Genomic DNA, 20,992 nt, shown 5'->3' on the forward strand with positions numbered 1-20,992 from the left:
TGTAAAACATCAGTATTAGACGATCCCTAAGATTCTTTCTTACTCTAAAATTCTATGGCTCTAAGACTAACAAAAAGTACCTGTAGCTGTGGTCTATAAACTACCTTATCTGTCTTTCACCTTCTAATCCCTGGTGGAAGAAACTTTTTTCTGTCCCAACTAATCAGATTTTAGCAATCTAAAGGCAGGCTGGCTTTTCAAAGGGAAAAGGTCAGTGTTGTAGTAGATGCTCAATATTGTCTAATAAATATTGACTAGTTTAGCACTTTATTCCTTTTATTTTACTGAGATGGAACCTATACATACCCCTTTCCACCTCTGCATTACAATTGAGTTAATTAATTTAAAATATTTATTGCATGCCATCATCCTGGACACTGGATACAAAGATGACATATGCTACTCTCTGGGAGCTTAAGAGAAAGACAAGAACCTCTATGATTGGAGAGAATGAGAGAAGTATAAAGGTTCAGGCAAAGTGCTAATCGGGATTTAAATCATATGGGGGGGGTGGGATGAAAGGAAGAATTCATAGAGGAAATAGCATTTGAGTTTGTTAAACCTGCAAATTTGGTTGAAGGAAACAACAAGAGCTAGGTGATAGAAAAATCCATGTTGTTTATTATTTTCCCTTAAAGCATAGCGAAGCTAGCTTACTTGTACGTACAAGGAGTCAGAGTATAAACTCTGGCTGCCTGAACAAAGTAATGAGAAAACTTATATACTTATATACGTTATTTTAGCAGAGCTAGCAAGCTTGTATTACCTCATTTTTTATGACCTCCATGTATGTTTAACCTTGATACAAGAAGAGGATTTTCCTTAATTGAATAGAGTTGTAAAGGATGTTGACAAAGGTCAGTTGAAACTACAGCCCAGCATCTCTGTGTCTCATTACATTCCGTAACATAGTATATACCTGTAGAATATTAAGCAAGGTAATCTCTCTTGGGGTTAGGGTAATGTCCTTAGGTCAGTCTAATCTGGCCTTGTTGACAGAGGTAAGGGTATTTCCTGAGCAAACTTAGAGAGAACAAAGAAGCCCAGGTCCTGGATCTTCATCCAGTTACTCATTAATTCAGGCTCTGGGTCTGGTTGAAATAAGAAATGATATAAAATAGTATAATATTTTCCACAAGTTGGATAGTTAAGCAAGGGACTTTAGTGTATAAAGATGAACAGAGCAAAGGCCATTCTAGGTATGGAGGATAGTATGTGAAAAGTCAATGAAGACTCCTCTATTTTGGTACACAGAGTCCCTTAGGAGGAACAGTACAAGAGTAGAAAGGTGTGTTGGAGCCAAATTGTGGGAAGACAAATGCCAGGATTAATAGTTTTATGTTTATTCAGTAGGCAATGAAGGGACATTGAAGATTTTTTACTTGAGTCATGATAACTGCATTAAAACTCTGGCAGTTATGTGAAGGTTAGACTAGAGAGCTGAATAGGCAGGAAACAAGAAAGATCAGTTAGGAGCTATTACAGTAGTCCGAGTGGGGCAAGATGAGGGCCCAAATGAAAGAAGCTGTAGGAAGTGAGGGGCAGGGAGGTTTGTAAGAGCTATCATAGAGTTAAAATGACAAGACTTTTAAACATTATTGGATGTGTAGGATGATGAAAAGGGAAAATTCAGATGACTCCCAGGTTATCAGCTTGGGTAACTGTGGGAGTATGGTAGTGATTTCAAAAGAAAGAAAGAAGAGGACAGAACCAGGATGGCAGAATAAGGCTCGGGAACTCACCTGAATTTTCCCAAATTCACTTCCAAACAACTACAAAACAATGCCTCAAAACAAATTCTGGAGCAGCAGAACCAACAAAAAGACAGGGTGAAGCAATTTTCCAGATCAAGACAACCTAAAAGGTCAGCAGGAAAGGTCTGTCTCACTTGGGTAAAAGGAGAGCACATTTCAGTGTAGGCAGTGGAGTTAGGGCCAGCTGGCCCCAAGCGCCAGTGCAGCAAGCCAGGCCAAACTCCAGCCCCTAGCACAAGAAGCTTGGGACAGAGCCCAACTTTAATAGTCACAAAATAGCCTGGAAAAATGAGCAATAAACAACAAAAAAAGAACCTGTCCATAGAATGTTACTATGGTGATTAGGAAGATCAGAACAAAAATTCAGAAGAGGACAACAGTGTCAAAATGCTTACCTGTGAAGCCTCAAAGAAAATCTGAATTGGTCTCAGGCTCCCAAAAAGGGGAAAAAGTCAACACCCTGAACTCCAGAGCAAATACAGAGATTACAAGCAGAAATTATAAACAGAGGAAAATAACACAAATCAACAGACAGGCTTCTATCTGTCTATCCAAGACATTATATACATAGTTATCAGAGAGAGAAGTACCAACATCTGAGTTTTTCAAGGCGTGGAGGAGGGGGGCTCCAATTGGCTATCCAGAGTCTCTTCTGGTTGACACTCTTCCAGTGACTGAGCCCCAAGCAAAATGCTAACCTTAGAGTAACCTTTTTCAGGGCCTGAGGGCTTCATGCCTCTCTAGGGCTTGGCATCACTGAAGGCACCTCTAGTGACCTAATTAGCAAAAGGGTGTGGGCCTTCCTACAAACAAAGGCAAGAGTCATTCAAAGGCATTTTTGATTGTTTAGTGCTAAGTAGCACTCCAAAAGAAAAAATAGCAAAAAGTCCCACTTTTCTTGCCCTTACAAAAGCTTTTGACAAAATACAACATTCTATTAAAGGTACTAGAGAGCATAGGAATAAATGGAAAATTCCTTTATCTGTAATAGGGATAAATTAGGCCTTCTCAATAAGATTAGGGGTGAAGCAAGGATGTCATTTATTACCACTAATATTCAATATTGCACTAGTAATGTTACTATAGCAATAAGAGAAGAAAAAGAAATGAAAGGATTGGAATAGGCAATGAGGAAACGAAACTATCACTCTGCAGCTGATATAGTGGTATACTTAGAGAATCAACTAAAAAACTAGTTGAAATAATTAGCAACTTTAGCAAAGTTTCAGGATATAAAATAAAGGGTGATACCATAAACAAATTAGGAGAGCAAGGAATAGTTTACCTGTCAGATGTATAGAGAAGGGAAGAATTTATGCATAAACAAAAAGAAAGCATTGTAAAATGTAAAATGGATAATTTTGATTATATTATAAAGGTTTTACTCAAAACCAATGCAACCACGATAGAAGGAAAGCAGAAAGCTGGGAAACAATTTTTACAGCAAGTGTCTCTGATAAAGACCTAATTTCTCAAAATATATAGAGAACTGATCCAAATTTATAAGAATACAAGTTATTACCCAGTTGATAGTCAAAGGATATGAACTGTAGTTTTCAGACCAAGAAATCAAAGCTATCTAGTGATGTGAAAAAAATGACAAATCATTATTGGTTAGAAAATTGCAAATTAAAACAACTGAGGTACCACCTCACATTTAGCAGATTGGTTAATATGAAAGAAAAGGAAAATAATAAATGTTGGAGAGGAGGTGGAAAAACTGGGACACTAACATGGTGTTGATGGAGTTGTGAACTGATCCGAGCAATTTGGAACTATGCCAAAAGAGCTATAAAACTGCATACCCTTTGATTCAGCAATACCATTACTAGGTCTCTATCCCAAAGAAATTTTAAAAAGCAGGGTGGAGAGGAAGGACCTATTTGTACAAAAATATTTATAGCAGATCTTTTTTGTTGAGGTTTAGGGGTGCTCTGGACCCCAAAATACTGACATGCAGAGTTCTTCCCCAGTGAATTGGACCCAAGCCTTCCTTCAGCCAAAGAGAAAAACAAAGTTTATTAAAGATCCACCATATTGGCCAGACTTAAGAAATCTCACCATTGGCTAGACTCTTAAGGAATCTGAGCATCCGTGATGCTTGTATTGACAAGCAGGCCAGAACAATCTGAGCCATATTGGACTGAGCTTGTGTGTTTGTCCTTCGTTCGAGAAGAGGACCATGACATGAAGGAAATGATGACATGACTTGCAGTTGACTTCGATTTGAGTGAGGGAGGGCTGTGCAAGGTCACCAGCCTCACATTCTCCTCCAGATCCACCTGGGTCCAGTGGCCCGATATTCACCAGGATGACTGGAGGTGGCCCAGGATGCATTAGGAGACCTTGGTCCTTTCAGGATAAGGTCTTTACCTATTGTCCAATCTATGAGCTCCAGAGTGAGTTGGGTTTAAGGCTTGGTTTTGAGAAGGCTGCCTCCTTAACAGACAATGGAGGGCTAGGCTAGGTTAAGGACAACAGATTTGGGCATGAAAAGCCAGATCAAGTGCTGAAGATTTGAGGAGAGTTCAAGGGGATTCCCAGAGCCTATGCCCCATCTTTTTTGTGGTGGCAAAGAATTGAAAATTGAGGGGATTCCCGTTAATTTAGGAATGGCTGAACAAGTTGTGCTATTTGTGATGAAATACTGTTGTGATGTACAAAATGAAGAGCAGGCTGATTTCAGAAAAACCTGGAAAGATTTACATGAAGTGATGCAAAGTGAAGTGCACAGAAACATTGTACACAATAACAGCAATATTTTACAATGATCAAGTGTAAACGACTTATTTTCAGCGATACAATGACCGAAGACAATCACAAAGGACTTATGATGAAAAATGCCGTCAACCTCCAGAGAAAGAAATAATGGGAGACTGCATATCAAAGCATACTATTTTTCACTTTTTTGTGGATTTTCTTTTTGGTCCGTGTCTTTCACAACCTGACTAATATGGGGATGTTGTGCATGATTGCATATGTATAACCTGTATTAAACTGCCTACTGTTTCAGGGAGGGGGGGAGAGAGAGAATTTGGAACTCAAAATTTTTAAAAATGAATGTTAAAAATTATCTTTATGTGTAATTGAGAAAAAATAAAATATTTTTTTAAAAAAGAAATAAGAGAGAAGAGCTAGGTTTGAGATGTAAAGAGATGAGTTCAACTTTGGACATACTAAGTTTGAACTATAGTGGGTCAACCGAATGGAGATATCAACTAAGAACTTAGAAAAACAGGATTGGAGATTTAGCAGAGAGGCTGGAAATAGTCTGGGAGTCATCTGCATGGATTTGATCATTGAAGTCATGGGAGTAGAAGAAATTCCTTAAAGAATGTAGAAAGGCAACCTATTCAAGAGGGAATGAAGGCCTATGGTATTCATGGTGAAGGATGTGGACCCAGGAAAAGAGAAGGTTAAAGAGGTAGGAACATGAGAGTCGTATCACAGAGAGGCAGGAAGAGTATCAAGCATCAGATGCTAAAGAAGGGTCAAAGTTGAGAACAGAAATCCGTAAGGCTCTCATCAGTGATCACAGGAAGAGCTATTTCAGTAGTATGATGGGGGTGAGCATCTCCAACAGTCAAGTTTCAGTTTCCTGATCTGCCAAACGGGCATCTCCAGACCTTGATAGTCCATGGTAAGAAAGTAGAGGCAGCCTCTAGATTTGTCTTTTTCGATGTTAGAAAGACATATAAAACTTGAATGTGGTCGTACTAGGAAAGGGTTTTTGGATAAAGGAGACTTGAGTAAGTTTGTTGACAATGATTAGGAGAGGCTTGAGATATGAGATGCGGTAGGGGGATTAATCCTGAAAGGCGAGATTAGGTGAAAACAAACCTAGAGTAAGGGAGTGAGTGCACTTCACACGGGGACGTGAGATCATAAGCTTAGGAGGGAAGGGGATGAAGTTCCGGGCTTGGGAGAAGGACTTTGGAAGAATCACAGCGGCGTAAAAGCGAAGAAAACGCCAGTCCTGGACTCCCTAAAAAGTAACTGGCTTAACAACAACACCTAACCCTTTATGAGGGCCGCATATGAGGCAATTCTAATCTAGTCTAGACCAGGTGAGGCTAAGAATCTCCTACAACAAAGTTACTTCGGCCCTGCTTCTGTTTATTTTACAAGCACGGGGACGGGGGGGGGGAGCAGGGAAGCAGGGGGGAGGGGGGAACGCTGCCCAGAGGTTCACGCTAATCACGCTGGCCCAGGGCCATCCAGCCCCCTCAGGCCTCCCGCCAATGCGCCGAGCGGGGCCCACCACTGCCCTGTGTCCAAATTTGGTCACTCGCTGGCCAGCCGGGCTCGCAAGGCTTGGCAGGGTAAGTGGGCTCCGAAATGAAGATGGCGCCCTCTCCCGCCCCTGCTTCGGAGGAGAGAAGAAAGGAAAAGGCCACAGAGCGAAGAATCGCTGGAAGTCGAAGGAAGCCGCCGGTTCCGGAAGCGGCGGAACGGAGCAAAACTCGGCTGTCCGGGATCCGCGGCCCGGCCTGAATGGGGCGGGGAGCTGGGAGGGGAGGGATCTGTACGCTAGCAAGGCGCAGGCCGGGTCCAGGCTTAGCCCCGCCCCGGTCACGTGATCTACTCTCCCCACCTCCTACCCAGAGAGCCTCCAAATGCCGCCTCTCACACGCCTCGGGCCCAGAACTCGCTGGAGCTGCTCGAACGGCCTCACAGCCAAAGAGAAGAGAGAGCCTTAGAGTGGAGTCGCCTGATTGGCTACCCAAGCAGTCAACAACACCTCGTGAGGCGTTTCTGTCCCCCGCCATTGTTTCCCACCGTGCCTTGCTGCAGAGCCGCTCCGAGGAGCCCGTGAACCGTACAAGATGGCAGACGTGCTGGACCTTCATGAGGCCGGAGGCGAAGATTTCGCCATGGACGAGGATGGGGACGGTACGGAGTGGGTGGGCTGGGGGGCCAGAGGGCCCGGGACTCGGAAAGGGGAGGGGGCGGGAGGTGGCTCTTCCGCCTCCCGCAGAGCGGGGCGGTGGGGGGGGTCGGGCCGGGCCTAGGGATGGGAGGCCCCGGGCCCCCCTCCCCAGGTGGGACCCCGAGCCGTCCCCCTCATCTGCTCTCCCCTTCCTCCAGAGAGCATTCATAAGCTGAAGGAGAAGGCCAAGAAGCGCAAGGGGCGCGGCTTCGGCTCAGGTGAGACCGGGGCGGAGGAGGGCGAGGGGGGCTGCCGTCGGGCTGCGGGAAGGGTCGCTGTTGTTTGCTGACACCCGTACCTTACAGAGGAGGGGTCCCGGGCCCGAATGCGAGAGGATTATGACAGCGTGGAGCAGGATGGAGATGAACCCGGGCCGCAGCGCTGTGAGTGGCGACAGGCGGGGAGATGAGCCGGGGCGGGGTGGGGGGGTGCCGAGAGAGGGAGGGGAGGTGGCGGTGGGTGCGAGCTGGGAGCGGGCGTGGGCCCTTCTCCCCAGAGCCTCTGCAGGCGGGATCCTTGCGTCTGACACTGGCCTTTTCTGTGCTCCGACTCCCTAGCTGTGGAGGGTTGGATCCTCTTTGTGACCGGGGTCCATGAGGAGGCCACCGAAGAAGACATACACGACAAGTTCGCAGAGTATGGGGAAATCAAGAACATCCACCTAAACCTGGACCGGCGCACAGGATACCTCAAAGTAAGCCAAGCCTGGGCCGGGATCGAGGTGGGCAGCCAGAGCCTGAGGGTCTACGTGTGGGGAATGAGGGGCAAATTGGGATTGAAGTAAGACTGAAAGTTAATTTAGTTAGACACAGCAAAGACAGACGTTGTAACAGACAACAGCAACACAGTGTGAGCGGTAGGTTCATGCTGCACATTCATTTAACAAAAACTTACAGGGCTTGATGCTTGTGGTGTTTAATCCAAGTTTAGGTTTGATAAGTAAGAACAAGAGGGATTTATTACCACGCTTTGTATGGATAGGGACTGTCTGATGTCTTTTTTTTTGTCTTTTCCCCAAGGGCTATACGTTAGTGGAATACGAAACTTACAAGGAGGCTCAAGCGGCCATGGAGGGACTCAATGGCCAGGATATGATGGGACAACCGATTAGCGTGGATTGGTGTTTTGTTCGTGGTCCACCCAAAGGCAAAAGGAGGTGAGAGAGAAGAGCAAGTGGTTGTGAATGGGGTGTATACAAAGGAGAAAACTAGCACAATATTTGGTTCATGATCTAGTCACCCTTACAGACTGTCCTTCTTCCTTCCCTTTGTAGAGGTGGCCGAAGACGGAGCAGGAGTCCAGACCGGAGACGGCGCTGACAGCTGCTCAAATGCTATTCTCCTATTCTCTCTCCAGGATCAGTTTGCTTCCATCCAGCCTTGGAGGAAAGGGGCTGGGATGGGACTCTGACTTAATCTCCCACCTCCTTAAGTGTTCTTTTTTTTTTTTTTTTGCATTGTGAATAAACAGTTTAGTTTTCTTTTCTACATGTGAGAGAATCAAACCTATCAGGTAAAAAGCCAGGGAGGTGACCCAGGCTTTTTCTGACTGTTTAAGAGGTGAAAACCCATTCTTCCAGCTAAAGGAGTGAAATGTACTATAACACTAAGGGAAATATCAAGGATATTTTCCTAAGTATTGAATTACTGAAGTCTAGAACGTTCTTATTCTTTCCCTTACTAGAGTTGGAAGAAGAATCTTCTCCTTTGCCTGGGGTAGGTGGTGAGGAATGGGAATGGCTACAGGAACAAGGTAGGGATTCTGAAAAAATAGTTACTCTTTATCTGTGGTTGCAGGCCTGGGGCTAGAATTGAGGATCTCAGCAAGAGTTACAGAGATGTTTCCTCCATTTTTCCTGTCTTCCCACTATCCTCTGTGCTAGCTTCCAGCTGCCTAGGTGCCTGAACCACTTGTTGAGGGACTCTCCAAGAGCCCCTCCCCCGGGAAGAATCTGAGCCGAGTTCCTGGTGCCCTTTTCTGCAACCAAGGGTAAAGGCCCCATAGAGTAAGGGGTCCAAGGGAGCATTGAGGAGGCCAAAAAGGAACAGAATGTGGCTGAGACTGGGAGGGACATTGCTTAGCATGCTGGGAGAGAACCAGTACCACAGACCCAGCAGGTAGTAGGGTGTCCAACAGATAACGAAGGTCAGCAGGACAAGTAGGGATAGTCGAAGGGCCCGAAGCCGAACACGGGGGCGATTGTCAAAGGAACGACGAAGAGCGAACTGACCAACAGGGGCTGGGGAGTCAGAGATGAATAATTGTCAGTTCCCTTTCTAGGCACTAGGTGGGCATGAAGGCAAGCTGATGGAAAGAGGAAGATGGATATTGCAGTTCTTTTTGAAGCTCACATATGAATACTATATTATTCTTGTACACATGCACAAACACCTCATTGAGGGTATGAATCATCTTTTCAAATGGGGCTTAGGGAGGTGAGACATGCTGGGGAAAGGACTTCAGGCCAGAGTATGGGGTACTGCTGTAGAATATAAAATTAACCAGTCCCACTCCTTCCCTCCACCCCCACCCATTCTAATCCTTACCCATGGCCAAGGGAGGTGGTGGGTGACACATACCACCACCTGCTAAAACCCTGTGGACCTGGGTTTTAAAGAATAACCAGATACCATTAGGACTGTTTGGATTCTTAACTGATTTCCCCCATATCAGTGGGCTGGAGTTGAGTACTGTTGTGATTAGGGTCTCACTATGGGCTAAAGACTAGGAGACTTTCATGTGAAAATTGGGACTGAAGCTGTGGATTGGGAAATGAGCATCAGGATCTAAGGATTGGAGTCTCACCACGCTCCCCTTTCCCTGTTCGGTGTCTGGATACACTGAATACAATTCGGCCATAGCAGACTGCCATGGCTGTCAGAGGTATCAGGAAGAGCCCGCAGAAGGTGAAGAGGTTATAGGCGATTTCTTGCCATCGGGCCTTGAAGCTTCCTTTGGTGACACACTGAATGAAGGGGACTGGGCCAGCACGGCGGACAGTATGAAACAGGAACAGCTGGAGTGGGGTGGAGTATAAAACAAAAGACTTCCACCTTCTTATGTCATAATATTCCCCACTACCATCCCCTTACCCCTGCATATAGGGAGGTTGGTATAGCAATATTGGGTAGGGCAGTAGTATATCCATGATGCCAACCACAAAAAAAAAACAAGCTGAAGCATAAGCATCCATTTAAAGGTTTGTGTGTCCACAAATTTAGCTGAATGCTATTGTAGCAAAACTTGACCATGTGAGGATGTTTTTTCTTTTAGCCATCTAGCCAATAACTCACGGTGCTACTACTTGCTGTGTGTGGACAAGATAAATTCTGTTTGAATGAAATGCTGTATAAAGGGTGCTGTTCAGAAACCCACTTAAGCTGTGTCTGTTCAAGATGTTCTTTGAGTAAATCTTGTGTATTGTAAACTACTGAAAGTATTAATAAAAATTGACATTTTTTTAAAATTCTGTGTTGGTCTATTTGCATATTGTTTGTTTGGAGACTGCAGGGCTGTTAGCTTTCACTCCAGCAATGGAAGCAAAAATACCCTGGCATCTAAATGAATAGGTAAGTCATGTTTGGAGGCAGAGTTTCAGCAGAGAGGGGGGGAAATCTCACAGAAATGGGAGTCATTGTCTATAGCTGAAGTGTTACCAGTTGCTTGGAACTTTGATCCACTCTGAGCTGATTGGGATAGGGAAACAGCAAGATGTAAAGTAGGTATGAGACACTGGACCAGGAATCTGAAGATGTGAGTTTCGGTTTCTGTTTTCTACAAGTTAGTACCCAAACGTAAGCAAATAGTAACCCAGTCTCAGACACATAATTGGCTGTGTGACCCTGGGCAGTTTCCTCGGATGTAAAATGGGGATAATAGCATCTACCCTGCAGGGTTGATGTGGGAGGATGAAATGAGAATATTTGTAAAGTGCCTGGCACATAGCAGACCGTATGTAAATGCTTATTTCCTTCCCTTTCCCCTCCCTGCCCAAGTAAACCTTTGGACAGGTCAGAACCTCTCAGATCGTTGAATACAAAATGAGAATAATATCTGTACTATATAGCTCATAGGGTTTTGAGGGATGCAAATTCATTGTTAATTGATATATGTCAGCCTTTTTTTTTTTTTTTACCACCAAATCACTTCCCTCAAAGCAACTCTTGTGAGGTAAGTAACACAATAACAGTTAACTTGCCCATAGTCTCAATGGCAGAGCTGGGAAAACCAAGGGCTGACTCAGAGACCAGCAACTGATCAAGCAAAAGCTGGGCTGTTACAAGAACAATTCTAGGGATCAAATTACATGATGCAAAAAAAAAAACCCTCTGTAAATAAAATGGATTATTTTTTCCTGGGTATTCACTGTTTTCTTATGCTGCCTTCTAATGCTCAGAAATAACCTTGAAAAAGGACATTTTGGGGAGGAAGAAGGCAATGGAGCCAAATAAACGACCTGGGAGCTAATCATTCTATAAACTGAAACTGAAAGCCCACAGTTTACAAACTATACTAGCTCCTTCTGCTGATGGGTAAGTGGAAAAGTCAGTATTTGGTGCAAAACTGAATGGACTCGACCTGGAATCTAACCCTTCTCCATGTTTTAATAGTAGATCAATGGTCCAAGCAATCCATAGCACTTACATTTACCACAATTATCCCGGTCTTATTCTTTTCTTTGAGTAACAAAAGATTAATATAACCCTACAGCAGTAAAGGACTTAGAGCCTATCTAACCCAAGCCCTTCCATTTTATAGAGGAAGCAATTCAGGCCCAGAAGTAAAAGTCCCAGCAAGTTGGAAGAAATCTTTCAATACATTCATAATCCCTTTTGCCGAAACCTCCTCTTCTAAATGTCTCTGGCACCTGGAAACTTAATAAGCAGTCTAATCAATTTAATAACTTTAGACATCTTATATTAAACTCTAAAACACCAACACATTTTTAAAATGTCAAATTTTATTACAAAAAAAATTGCATCTATTAAAAAGTTATAGCAAAAAACTAACATTTATCTCAGTTACCTTGGAACTGACAACACATCCCCCTTTGGAAAATATCTCTCCCACTTCTACCCGCAAAAATCACCATTACTAATTTGTTGGTATTGCTATATGGTACATAACTAATTTTGTCTTTATATAAAAGAAGAAAAAAAATTAGTGTACCTCCTCCCTCTGTGGTAGGGTTTCTTTACACTTAAGGATGGAATGTTGACCACTCATTGGGTAAAATATCTGTTTATCTTAAAACCATAATTAGGATTGCTTTCAGTATTCCCATATATCCTCTCTAGCTCTAAGTGGTGCCACCCAGTTTCCGTATTGTGGAAATTAGTCACTTTTAATGATTCTGTAGATCTAAATCCCTTTATTGCAGTAAAAATAGCACTAGCTTAGAGTCAGAAAACTTAGATTCTAATTCAGGTTTTTCATTTATTGGTTGGGTGAACTAGGGGAAATCACTTATTATTTCTGAGCCTTGGTTTCCCTCTTGTAAAATGGGAATATTCATTCAATAAACATTTATTATTAAACATCGAATGCACAACCGAACTTACAGTGCTGTTGTGAGACTCGAGATGTTTTTATATCCTTAGAGTGCAGTACATGTAAATGAGCATTTTTTTCCTTAGACTCCTTCCAAAATGAAGAATCCTAACATTTTTCTAGTCTATCCACAAATTGAAGCTGCTCCACCACCGAGGTGCCTAGGGTTTTGTTTGTTTTGGTAAAAATCGTACTTTTGTTTTCCGTTGTTTTTTTTTTCCTCCCTAACCTTTTAAAACTCCCGGGTTGATTTAAGATTTGAACATCACAACAGCCTGAAGCATTCAGGTTCTGTCATACACCATAAATTTGCATACCATGATTTCAATCTCCTTCATTCCTTCACTTCCCTTTCTTATTTCCAGCTACAATAGCCTCTCCTCGTTTACCGTGGGGTTGGAGGAAAACTGAGAGGAGAGAAAAATGAAGTTTGGGGGACCCACTGGAAAGTAAGAGAGAAGCCTAACAGAAAAACCACTAGCGGGATGAAGCAGATAGACCATGGAGGGATGGGTGGAGCTACTCTGCATTCAATTTTATGCAAATTGTATGTAAATGAACTTGAAGGGCAAAGAAGATATAAAAGACATCTTTTTCTGGAGTTCCCCCGGTAGGATAATACCTTGACGCCTCAGGCTCACGATCACTCACCTGGGGCAGGGCAAGCAGAAAACTAAGCCCCCAGGCCGTTCCCAGCAGCTTTCGCCCACCCCCTCGGGGTCCAAGAGGATGGAGCACAGCAGCCTGGCGGTCAAGTCCAATGACCACAGGCAGAAAAGCAGCCGCGTACATGGCCAGCAGTTTCAGGAACATGAGTGTCCGGCAAGCAACATCTCCAGCGAGCCACTGGACGGTGGCATTCCACGCAGCATCCAGCGGCATGACCACGAAAGTGACCAGCAAGTCTGCAGCGGCCAAGTGGCCAAAAAGTCGGCGGACAGGGGAGGGGCGGAGTCTACTGGATCTTGGCCGCGTCACTGACCACAGCACAGCCAGATTCCCTGCAGCCGACGACAGGAACAGGGCAGCGGTCACTCCTACCCGGACCTTGGCGGCGGTTGAGAAGGTGGGAAGCGCTGACTCCTCCACCTCGACCCCCGCCCCCGCCCAGGCTTCCTCTCCAGCTGAAGAGCCCCAGGCTGTGTCATTGCCGGTGGACATAGCTGCAGGGGGGAAGTGGCCAGCTCGGGCAGCCCACCCCTTCCCCCGCCAGGCCAGGGGCTGGTGCCGGTCATCGTGATCTCGCACCGCATCCGTCATCAGCCTCAGGGATCCTCCCCATCTTTGCCCCGGGGGCTGCCAGCTCCGCCCCGTAGTCCAGAACTCAGAGTCCCATCCACTTGTCCAACCCGCAGGGGGCTTCCCAGGCCCTCTTGCTCCGTGCCCAGACCCGACTGGCCGAGGGGCTCTCTCTCGTGCCCCTTCCCCGGTGCTCAGCTGTCCGGCGCCCGCTCCGCAGCTGGAGGTCACTGCGGCTGCTGCTCAGCACTCCAGCCTCCTGTCGGCCCCGCCCCCTCCCCGCCTCCTCAGGCCCCGCCTCCAGCCGGTCACGCCTCCTCCCTCCTCGGGCAAGTACTTTTAAAGGCCGCGGCTGCCCAGGGAGCTCCAGGACTGCTTTGGGACTCGCTCCCGTCCCTGGAGCGCGGGAAAATCGGTGAAGGTGGCTGAGACTCCCGCCGCGCACGAGCCTCTGGGGGAAGCCGAAGCGCCGGCGGAGATGCCGGGCCCGGGCTGGCCCCCGCCCGGCCTGGACTCCGAGGGGCGGGGCCACCGCGCACTTTGCTTGGCTCCCCAGTTTGTCCCTCGCGCGGTGCCGTCGGGCTCTGCGGAGGTGGGCGTGGGGAGGGGAAAGGAGACGGGGCCCGGCTGGGCAGGACTGGGCCTCTGAGCCGGTTAGTGGACGTCGGTGCCGCTGGAATGGACGGCTGGGTCCGCTTCAGCGCCCAGAGCCAGGCCCGGGAGCGCCTGTGCAGGTGCAGCCGGGATCAGGGGGCGCGAGCGGGGACACACACCTTTGCCGTCAGCCCGGGCTACGGGGGTCAGAAAGGGTCAGCCCCGGGTACGGAGGCCGGGAGTGACCGACCGCCTCCGCGAGTGCTCGGGGCGAGTCGTGGGGGCATGCTTCGTTTCCGCCCGCAGGACAGATGGGGAAACTGAGGCATGGGTTGGGGTTAGGACGGGGAGGGGCGGAGATCCAGACGACCAGGCTCCCGAGAGGACCCTGCTCGTCGAGTGTGTGTGTGAGACGGACTCGGACTCGGAACTCGCCACCGGTCCCGCTGTTCGTCGCTGGGCCTCCGAGGGGCTCGTGCCCACTTGGCCCAGGCGGCGTTGGGGGCGGGGGAAGAAGAACGGAGTTGGCTCGCCCGCCAGGCTGGCGTGGTGTGTGGACTCTGCCCCGGAGCGCCGAACGGCTTTAGGGCGCGGGCCGAGGGGGAGGTGCCCCAGGTCGTGCCCTGGGCCCCGGCTCTGCGCCCAGATTCCGGCCCCCAGACTGGCGAGACCCCAGGCGGAGGAGCCCTGGAGCCCTCCGAGGAGCCACCTTAGCCCGTGCCCCCAGCACACCCCTCCATCCCTCCGTGTCTACCTGGATGCTCAGCGGCGACCCCCCACCCCTTCTTTCCAGTGTTCATTCCCTTTTTCCTTTCTTTATCTTCCCCCTCCCCCCAGCAGATAGCTTCTCTTTGCCCTCCAACCCCTTCCTCACCCTCCCTGTCCCTATGACCTTTCCTGGTTCCCCTGCCCCATCATACCGTCCCTTCTCTGCCGCTCACAAGGGCAGGATGGGGAACCTGGAGGTGGGTTTGTACGGAAGGGAAGTTGCCTTGGATTAGGGGTATGCAAGTCTTAAGCAAGGTTCTGTTGGGTAAGGAGGTGTTTTCGTCTGACTTCCACACCACCCTCCCCCCACCCCTACCCCTCTCTCCTCCTTCCCATAGGGCTGCCCAGTATGCCTGCTCCCTCCTTGGTCATGCACTGCAGAAACATGGGGCAAGTCCTGAGCTTCAGAAGCAAATACGGCAGTTGGAGGGCCATCTGAGCCTTGGACGAAAGCGTAAGTGACTCTTTTCTTCTTCTCTGAATAGATGAGGGTCAAGTATTCTCTAATTCCTTCTGACTTCCTTTCTTAGTCCCTCCCTCCAGCTATTCTCCCCCCCTGTATTTTTTACCAAAAATCTTTTAAAACAAATGTTTAATTGGTAACTCTTTTCTTCTTTTAAACATCTCTGCCGCTTCTCAGTGATTTTTTCATTATCTCCTTAGTCTTTCCTTGTAACTAAGTACAGTTAAGCAAAGCAAATCAACATATTATCCGTGTCTGACCATGCATGCTTTATTCTGCAAACATAGGCCCCATCTCTCTCAGGATAAGAGAGGATAAGGGAGCAGCAGGCATGCCTCATGTGAGTCAAGATTGGTCACTGCATTGATTAGAGTTTTAAAGTTATTAATTGTTGTTTACCTTTACAATAATGTGGTCATCACGTCAATTGTTCACCAGGCTCTGTTTATGTCACACTATTTCAATTTATGGGAATCTCCCCAAGTTTCTCTGAATTCTTTGTATTTGGTGTTTCTTAAGGCACAGTAATATTTCATTACATTCATACATCACAATTTGTTCAGCTGTTCTCCCATCAGCAGGGCCCATTCCCTTCCATTTCTTTGCTGCTACAAAAAAAGTGGTATTATAAATATTTTTGTATATAGGGAATCTTTCCCTGTGTCTTTGACCTCTTTGGGATGTATGTCTAGTCATGGTATCACTGGATTAAAGTGTGACTTTTGTAGCAACAATCTGCTAGCAGTTACTGGGACTGTGTAAAACCAACAACAGCCAGCACACAGAAGGCCACTAACATAGGTTCTTTTGATCTGCTTTACTAAGGCAAGTAACTTTAAGGGGTTAACAATCTCACTTTAATCCAACATACAAATATCATTCACTTAGTTCAGGAGGAAAAGCCAGCACCCTGAACTTCAGAGCAAATACAAATAAATTACAAATATCAACAGACAGATGTTGTCTGATTCAAATCATCAAATCAAGCATCAATACCTTACAAGTTTATAAGTGGAAGGGGAGTGTAGGGGACTCTTAAAAAATGGCTGCTCAGAGTCCCGTACCACTCTTCCAGTGACTGAGAGCCCTAAAAGTCAAAGGCCAACCTTGGATCTTAACATACTCATGTCAGGGCCCAAAGGATTCATGCCTAATCAACAAAAGGGTGTGAGCCTGGGGTTTAGCACCTAGTAAGACTTAATCAAAGGCATTTGATTACTTTAACATTTCTAAAAGAGAAAAATTTAAAAAAAAAGGCCTACCTTAATTACCAATACACTTTAGTGACTTTTAGTCACTTTTAGTGACATTTAGTGACGTTTCTACTATAATACCAAATTGTTTTCTAACATAGATCAATCCAGAGCTCCACCAACAGTAGATTTGTGTGCCTGTCTTTCCACAAACCCTGAAACATTTACTATTTTTGTCTTTTGTCATCTTTGCCAGTCTGATGATTGTGAGGTAACTTTGTATTTTTAATTAGCATTTCTCTTACTAGAGATTTGAAATACTTATATTCTTGTTGATAACTTCAATTTCTTTTGATAACTGCCTTGTCATATCCTTTAACCACTTATCTATTGGGTAATAGTTCTTGTTCTTATATGTTTATATCAATTCCCTATTTATCTTCTGTATGTTACTTTTATCAGATCTTTGCTGTAAAGATCTTTTTATTCTAGTCAACAGCTTCTCTTCTACTTCTAACAGTATTGTTCATGCAAAAGCTTTTCAGTTTTACGTAATTGAAATGACCTATTTTATCTTTTATGATCACCATTCTCCTTTGTTTAATTAAGAATGCTCTTCCAGGCATAGCTTCACCCCCTCATTCTTGTTTTCACAGTTGAGGCGGCAGGAAGGCAAAGTACAAGTAGGGGACTGAAAGGAGGGGGCATCTGTGTTTGAAACTGTGAACCAAAGGGAAATGGAGAAAGTGTCATTAGAGTTTGAAGTTTTCAAAGATGAAGAAACAAAATTTGTCTGCTTCAACTCCCAGCTTGCTTCTTGCTTTTGTTCTGTTGCTTACTCACCGGCACACTCTGTCCTCAGTCTTGTTTGGTCTGCCCGTGGCTGTCTTATTCGACTCTCTCCTCATTTGCTGCATGTGCTCTCCTGTCTCACCTGTCCCCTTACCCTTTTCCCATCCAGTTCTTCGCCTGGGTAACTCAGCAGATGCCCTTGAGTCAGCCAAACGGGCTGTGCATCTCTCAGATGTCGTCCTTCGGTTCTGCATCACTGTCAGCCATCTTAATCGAGCCTTGTACTTCGCCTGTGACAATGTCTTGTGGGCTGGAAAGGCTGGGTTGGCACCCCTTGTGGACCAGGAGAAGTGGGCCCAGCGTTCATTCAGGTTAGAGACCTCTCTGCCTTTGGACTTCATCCCACTTTGAGGACCCTGTAAGATGGGAAATGAGCCTTTGGTGAGAACTGGCCACCCCAAACCAATATCTTTATTCCCCTGGATTCTAATCTGCCTGTGTGTGCTAAATGGGGGCAAGGGGATGTGTGGCCCTGGACTCTGAGTCTGAAGACTTGGATTCAAATTCTGCTCTGACTGCTACTGACTACAGCTGTACACAAGTCATCTGATCACTTTGGACCACAGCTTCCCCATCTATAAAAACAGGGACAATAATATTATTGTCCACTTGAAAGGATTTTTTTATGAGGTTGAAATAAGATAAGAAAAGTCCTTTTCTATCTTAAAGGTACCACATGACATATCTATAGTTACTGTTAAAAGATGCCGAGAATTTATGGAACATGAGACATTAGGTTTTGTGGCACCTTGAGGTGATCTTTGAGTCAGAAAAACTTGGGTACAAGTGTTGTCTCTGACATGTTGGCAGTGTGACCTTGGTCCCCTGAATTAACTCAGTACTCAGGCAGCTCCCTAAGACTAGAAGGTGTAGAGAAGATGCAGATCTTTGCTGGAAGCTTTCTAAACTGATGAAATTCCAGATCCAGTCAGAAATTGGGGGCAGCGGAGCCTGGTTGTGATACCTTCCTTTGCCTTTCCTTTCATTCCTACTGTCTCTGTCCCCTAATCTCTGGTCTCTTTTGTTTCCATATGTCTGCCTTTCACCTTATTCCTCCTCTCATCTCAAACTTCTAGTCATTTGTCAATGTAGACATGACTGTGGATGTGTGGGTGGCTGCTCTCTGGAAGTACCAGTAAGCATCACTATTTTTGAGTGCCCACCACACCTAGAGCACTGTACTGGGTGCTAGGTAGAAAAATGATGAAGTCCTTGGAGTCAAGGATTTAGATTCAGTCACATCAATATCTGTTAAGCACCTGCTGTGTGCCAAGCACTTTTGTAGGCCCCCAGGATTTGGGGAATGAGTCTTTTCCATCAGGGAGCCTATATTAGACAGGAGCTTAGAATCTCCTGTAGCTAGGGAAACTAAATGTACACTAGAAACAAGTGAGGTTCCTTTTTGTAGGGGAAAAAAGGTGCATACTAATGCAGTCTGAACTGAATGTCCTGAGTATAACAGAGAGCCCAGCTTGCTGAGGTTAGTCTGGAAAGGTCGCTAAATTTTTGAGCAAGGTTTTGAAGGTGGAGAAGAACTTGAATTAGTACTGAAAAAGTAAGAAGATATTCCAGAATGGGATAAAGGCATATGCTTGGGGGTGATCTGATATGATTTTCTTAGCAAGTTAAGAGAGAAGCTTACTAACTGATCCCTGGGGCACGGAGCTCAGGTTTCCCTCCATCTTACTGATTTTTTCTACCCTGTGCCTCTGTCCCAGGTATTACTTATTTTCCCTCATCATGAATTTGAGCCGTGATGCCTATGAGATACGACTACTGATGGAACAGGAGTCTTCAGCTTGTGGCCGTCGGCCGAAGGGGTCAGCAGGAGGGATCCCAGGAGGTGATGAAGCTGGGGGTGCAGCGGGGATCAACGCCTCAGGAGGGAGTCTGCCCCATCTGGCATTGCAGCTTCGGCTTCGAGTCCTTCTCCTGGCCCGGGTTCTACGAGGCCATCCTCCCCTCCTGCTAGATGTGGTCAGAAATACTTGTGACCTCTTCATCCCACTGGACAAGCTGGGCCTATGGCGTTGTGGCCCTGGAGTTGTGGGGCTCTGTGGTCTGGTGTCATCCATCCTATCTATCCTTACCTTACTCTGTCCTTGGCTCCGACTCAAGCCCTGAAACCAAAATTCTAGATTAGAAGAGAGTCCGAGCTGGGAATGGGGAGAGGTGGCAGGTTCTTTCTGTTCCATTGTCACCCTGACTTTCCTTTTGGTTAAAACTCAAGTTTGGAGAATTACAGATGAAGAGTGATTAGAGGGAAAAGGGTGGCCCTTGGATTCAATGGGGTAATTCTCTTTCTCTCTTATTGCGATGATTCTTTGTCTCTTCAATCTCTTCTTACTATTTTTAAAGTAAATTTTATTTTTTTTCTATCAACAAAAATCCTATTCCCCCAATGAGAAAGAAAGAAAAACCCCCATTCCAAAATCGTATGGCTATTTTACTTTTTTTCCTAGTTTCTCTCAGATTTGTATCTGAGACTCTTTAAGTTCCTCCTTGTTTTCCATCCTAGTTATTTAGTTATTAGCTACATTCCCTCGAGAGAAGAAGGGAGGCCCAGGATTTTGATCCATCATGCCTTAGCTCTTCCCCTCTCAGTGCAGAGGATGATCAGGCAGATGGAGAGTCTTTGGTCTTATGGTGGAGAATGGCCCAACAGTCTCTCATCTTGGCAACTTTTGCTTCAGTGCCATGTTTTCCTTTCCATAGCCATTTGGGTTTTCTCCTCTCATCTCACCTCCCGCCTTTCCCTTGACTTGGCCCTTTCCGTCTGCACTCCTGTATTCCTGCTGACAGCATCTGTTTCTTGCCTTCCTCCCAGGCCTGCTCCTTCTCTGTGACACTGTCTGTGTTCAGCATCCTATTGTAAATACTGTACAATGAAATTGTAAATAGCTTTGGCCAAAGCCCCTGATGGCTGGCCAACTCAGAGGGCAGCAGATTAAAGATGAGTCTTGTTCGTTGGCCTTTGGTTTAGTCACTTCTGTAGTCTAGCCATTTTTGGCCTCTGCTCTAGCCTTGCAGGCTGTGGCGTTGGGCTCAGGGTGCTAGACTCAGTACTGGAGATAAAAGGAACGTTGGGAAGCTATGACCCCTGTCATCCAGGATCTCAGCTGACATGACTATCAAATGATGAGACTGATTCCACAAGCCACATGTGAGAACTCTTCCCCCTTTAGAGTCATGCCTGGCTATTAAGACACTCCAAGTTTATTAATCTACAGAATCAGGAATAGAAACAGCTTGAGGTCCGTACCACAGCTTGTGACAGAATGAATCCTGCTTTGTGGGGCAGGGAGGGGTCTCGGCCTCTATCAGTACTCTTACCTTGCATATCCCAGATGAATAAAAACACCCTCTGCAATGAGAGAAACAAACTGAATGACAGAGAATGGGAGAGGCCAGATGATGAACAACGGAAGATGTCTTTGCCTGGCCTTCCCGATGAGGCCACCAGAGGGCAGCAGGGGAGGCTGAGAAGCTCAGTGAGATGGCCCCTTGCTTTGGCATGGGGCTCCCTCCAACTTCCCCAGCATCCCTCCTCCTGGCCAGTCCTACTTTATTTTTAGCTGCCAATGGGAGGGGGCGGGACAGGAGGGTAAGTAAAGAAAACAAAACGGGACAGGAGCACAGAGGACTCCTC

At 46.1% G+C, this 20,992-nt stretch overlaps 3 protein-coding genes across 4 annotated transcripts; 2 read left to right on the forward strand and 1 right to left on the reverse strand.

The window, feature by feature from the left end:
- Positions 1-6,351: 6,351 nt before the first annotated feature.
- Positions 6,352-10,153, forward strand: RBM8A (RNA binding motif protein 8A). Its single transcript, XM_036767844.1, has 6 exons — positions 6,352-6,647; positions 6,843-6,902; positions 6,990-7,067; positions 7,242-7,378; positions 7,704-7,840; positions 7,958-10,153. Exons 1-6 carry the CDS (start codon positions 6,581-6,583, stop codon positions 8,001-8,003), a joined length of 525 nt encoding a protein of 174 aa, XP_036623739.1. The 5' UTR covers positions 6,352-6,580; the 3' UTR covers positions 8,004-10,153.
- Positions 8,514-13,575, reverse strand: LOC118857196 (gonadotropin-releasing hormone II receptor-like). Its single transcript, XM_036767845.1, has 3 exons — positions 12,886-13,575; positions 9,490-9,700; positions 8,514-8,923 (listed from the first exon to the last, which is right to left on the reverse strand). The coding sequence occupies exons 1-3, from the start codon at positions 13,492-13,494 to the stop codon at positions 8,514-8,516; spliced, it is 1,230 nt and encodes a 409-aa protein (XP_036623740.1). The 5' UTR covers positions 13,495-13,575.
- Positions 13,576-13,875: 300 nt separating this feature from the next.
- PEX11B (peroxisomal biogenesis factor 11 beta) lies at positions 13,876-20,313 on the forward strand. Of its 2 annotated transcripts, XM_036768962.1 has the most exons (4): positions 13,876-14,207; positions 15,174-15,289; positions 17,453-17,654; positions 19,062-20,313. In XM_036768962.1, the coding sequence occupies exons 1-4, from the start codon at positions 14,152-14,154 to the stop codon at positions 19,465-19,467; spliced, it is 780 nt and encodes a 259-aa protein (XP_036624857.1). In that variant the 5' UTR covers positions 13,876-14,151; the 3' UTR covers positions 19,468-20,313. The 2 variants fall into 2 exon arrangements, with proteins under 2 accessions (XP_036624857.1, XP_036624856.1); XM_036768961.1 differs by lacking the exon at positions 13,876-14,207 and having other exon boundaries at positions 14,320-15,289.
- Positions 20,314-20,992: the final 679 nt, after the last annotated feature.

This window comes from Trichosurus vulpecula, chromosome 7 (genome assembly GCF_011100635.1).
Source record: "Trichosurus vulpecula isolate mTriVul1 chromosome 7, mTriVul1.pri, whole genome shotgun sequence".
Classification (NCBI taxonomy): Eukaryota; Metazoa; Chordata; class Mammalia; order Diprotodontia; family Phalangeridae; genus Trichosurus; species Trichosurus vulpecula.

Coding starts and splice junctions, on each gene's coding strand:
- RBM8A (XM_036767844.1), top strand. CDS start 6,581: ATGGCAGACGTGCTGGACCTTCATGAGGCCGGAGGCGAAGATTTCGCC. Junction 7,068..7,241: donor TGAACCCGGGCCGCAGCGCT/GTGAGTGGCGAC, acceptor CCGACTCCCTAG/CTGTGGAGGGTTGGATCCTC. Junction 7,379..7,703: donor GGCGCACAGGATACCTCAAA/GTAAGCCAAGCC, acceptor CTTTTCCCCAAG/GGCTATACGTTAGTGGAATA.
- LOC118857196 (XM_036767845.1), bottom strand. CDS start 13,494: ATGACGGATGCGGTGCGAGATCACGATGACCGGCACCAGCCCCTGGCC. Junction 9,701..12,885: donor TTCTGCTTGCCCTGCCCCAG/GTGAGTGATCGT, acceptor ACCCCACTCCAG/CTGTTCCTGTTTCATACTGT. Junction 8,924..9,489: donor AACAGGGAAAGGGGAGCGTG/GTGAGACTCCAA, acceptor CTGACTCCCCAG/CCCCTGTTGGTCAGTTCGCT.
- PEX11B (XM_036768961.1), top strand. CDS start 15,073: ATGCAAGTCTTAAGCAAGGTTCTGTTGGGTAAGGAGGTGTTTTCGTCT. Junction 15,290..17,452: donor TCTGAGCCTTGGACGAAAGC/GTAAGTGACTCT, acceptor TTTCCCATCCAG/TTCTTCGCCTGGGTAACTCA. Junction 17,655..19,061: donor TGGGCCCAGCGTTCATTCAG/GTTAGAGACCTC, acceptor CCTCTGTCCCAG/GTATTACTTATTTTCCCTCA.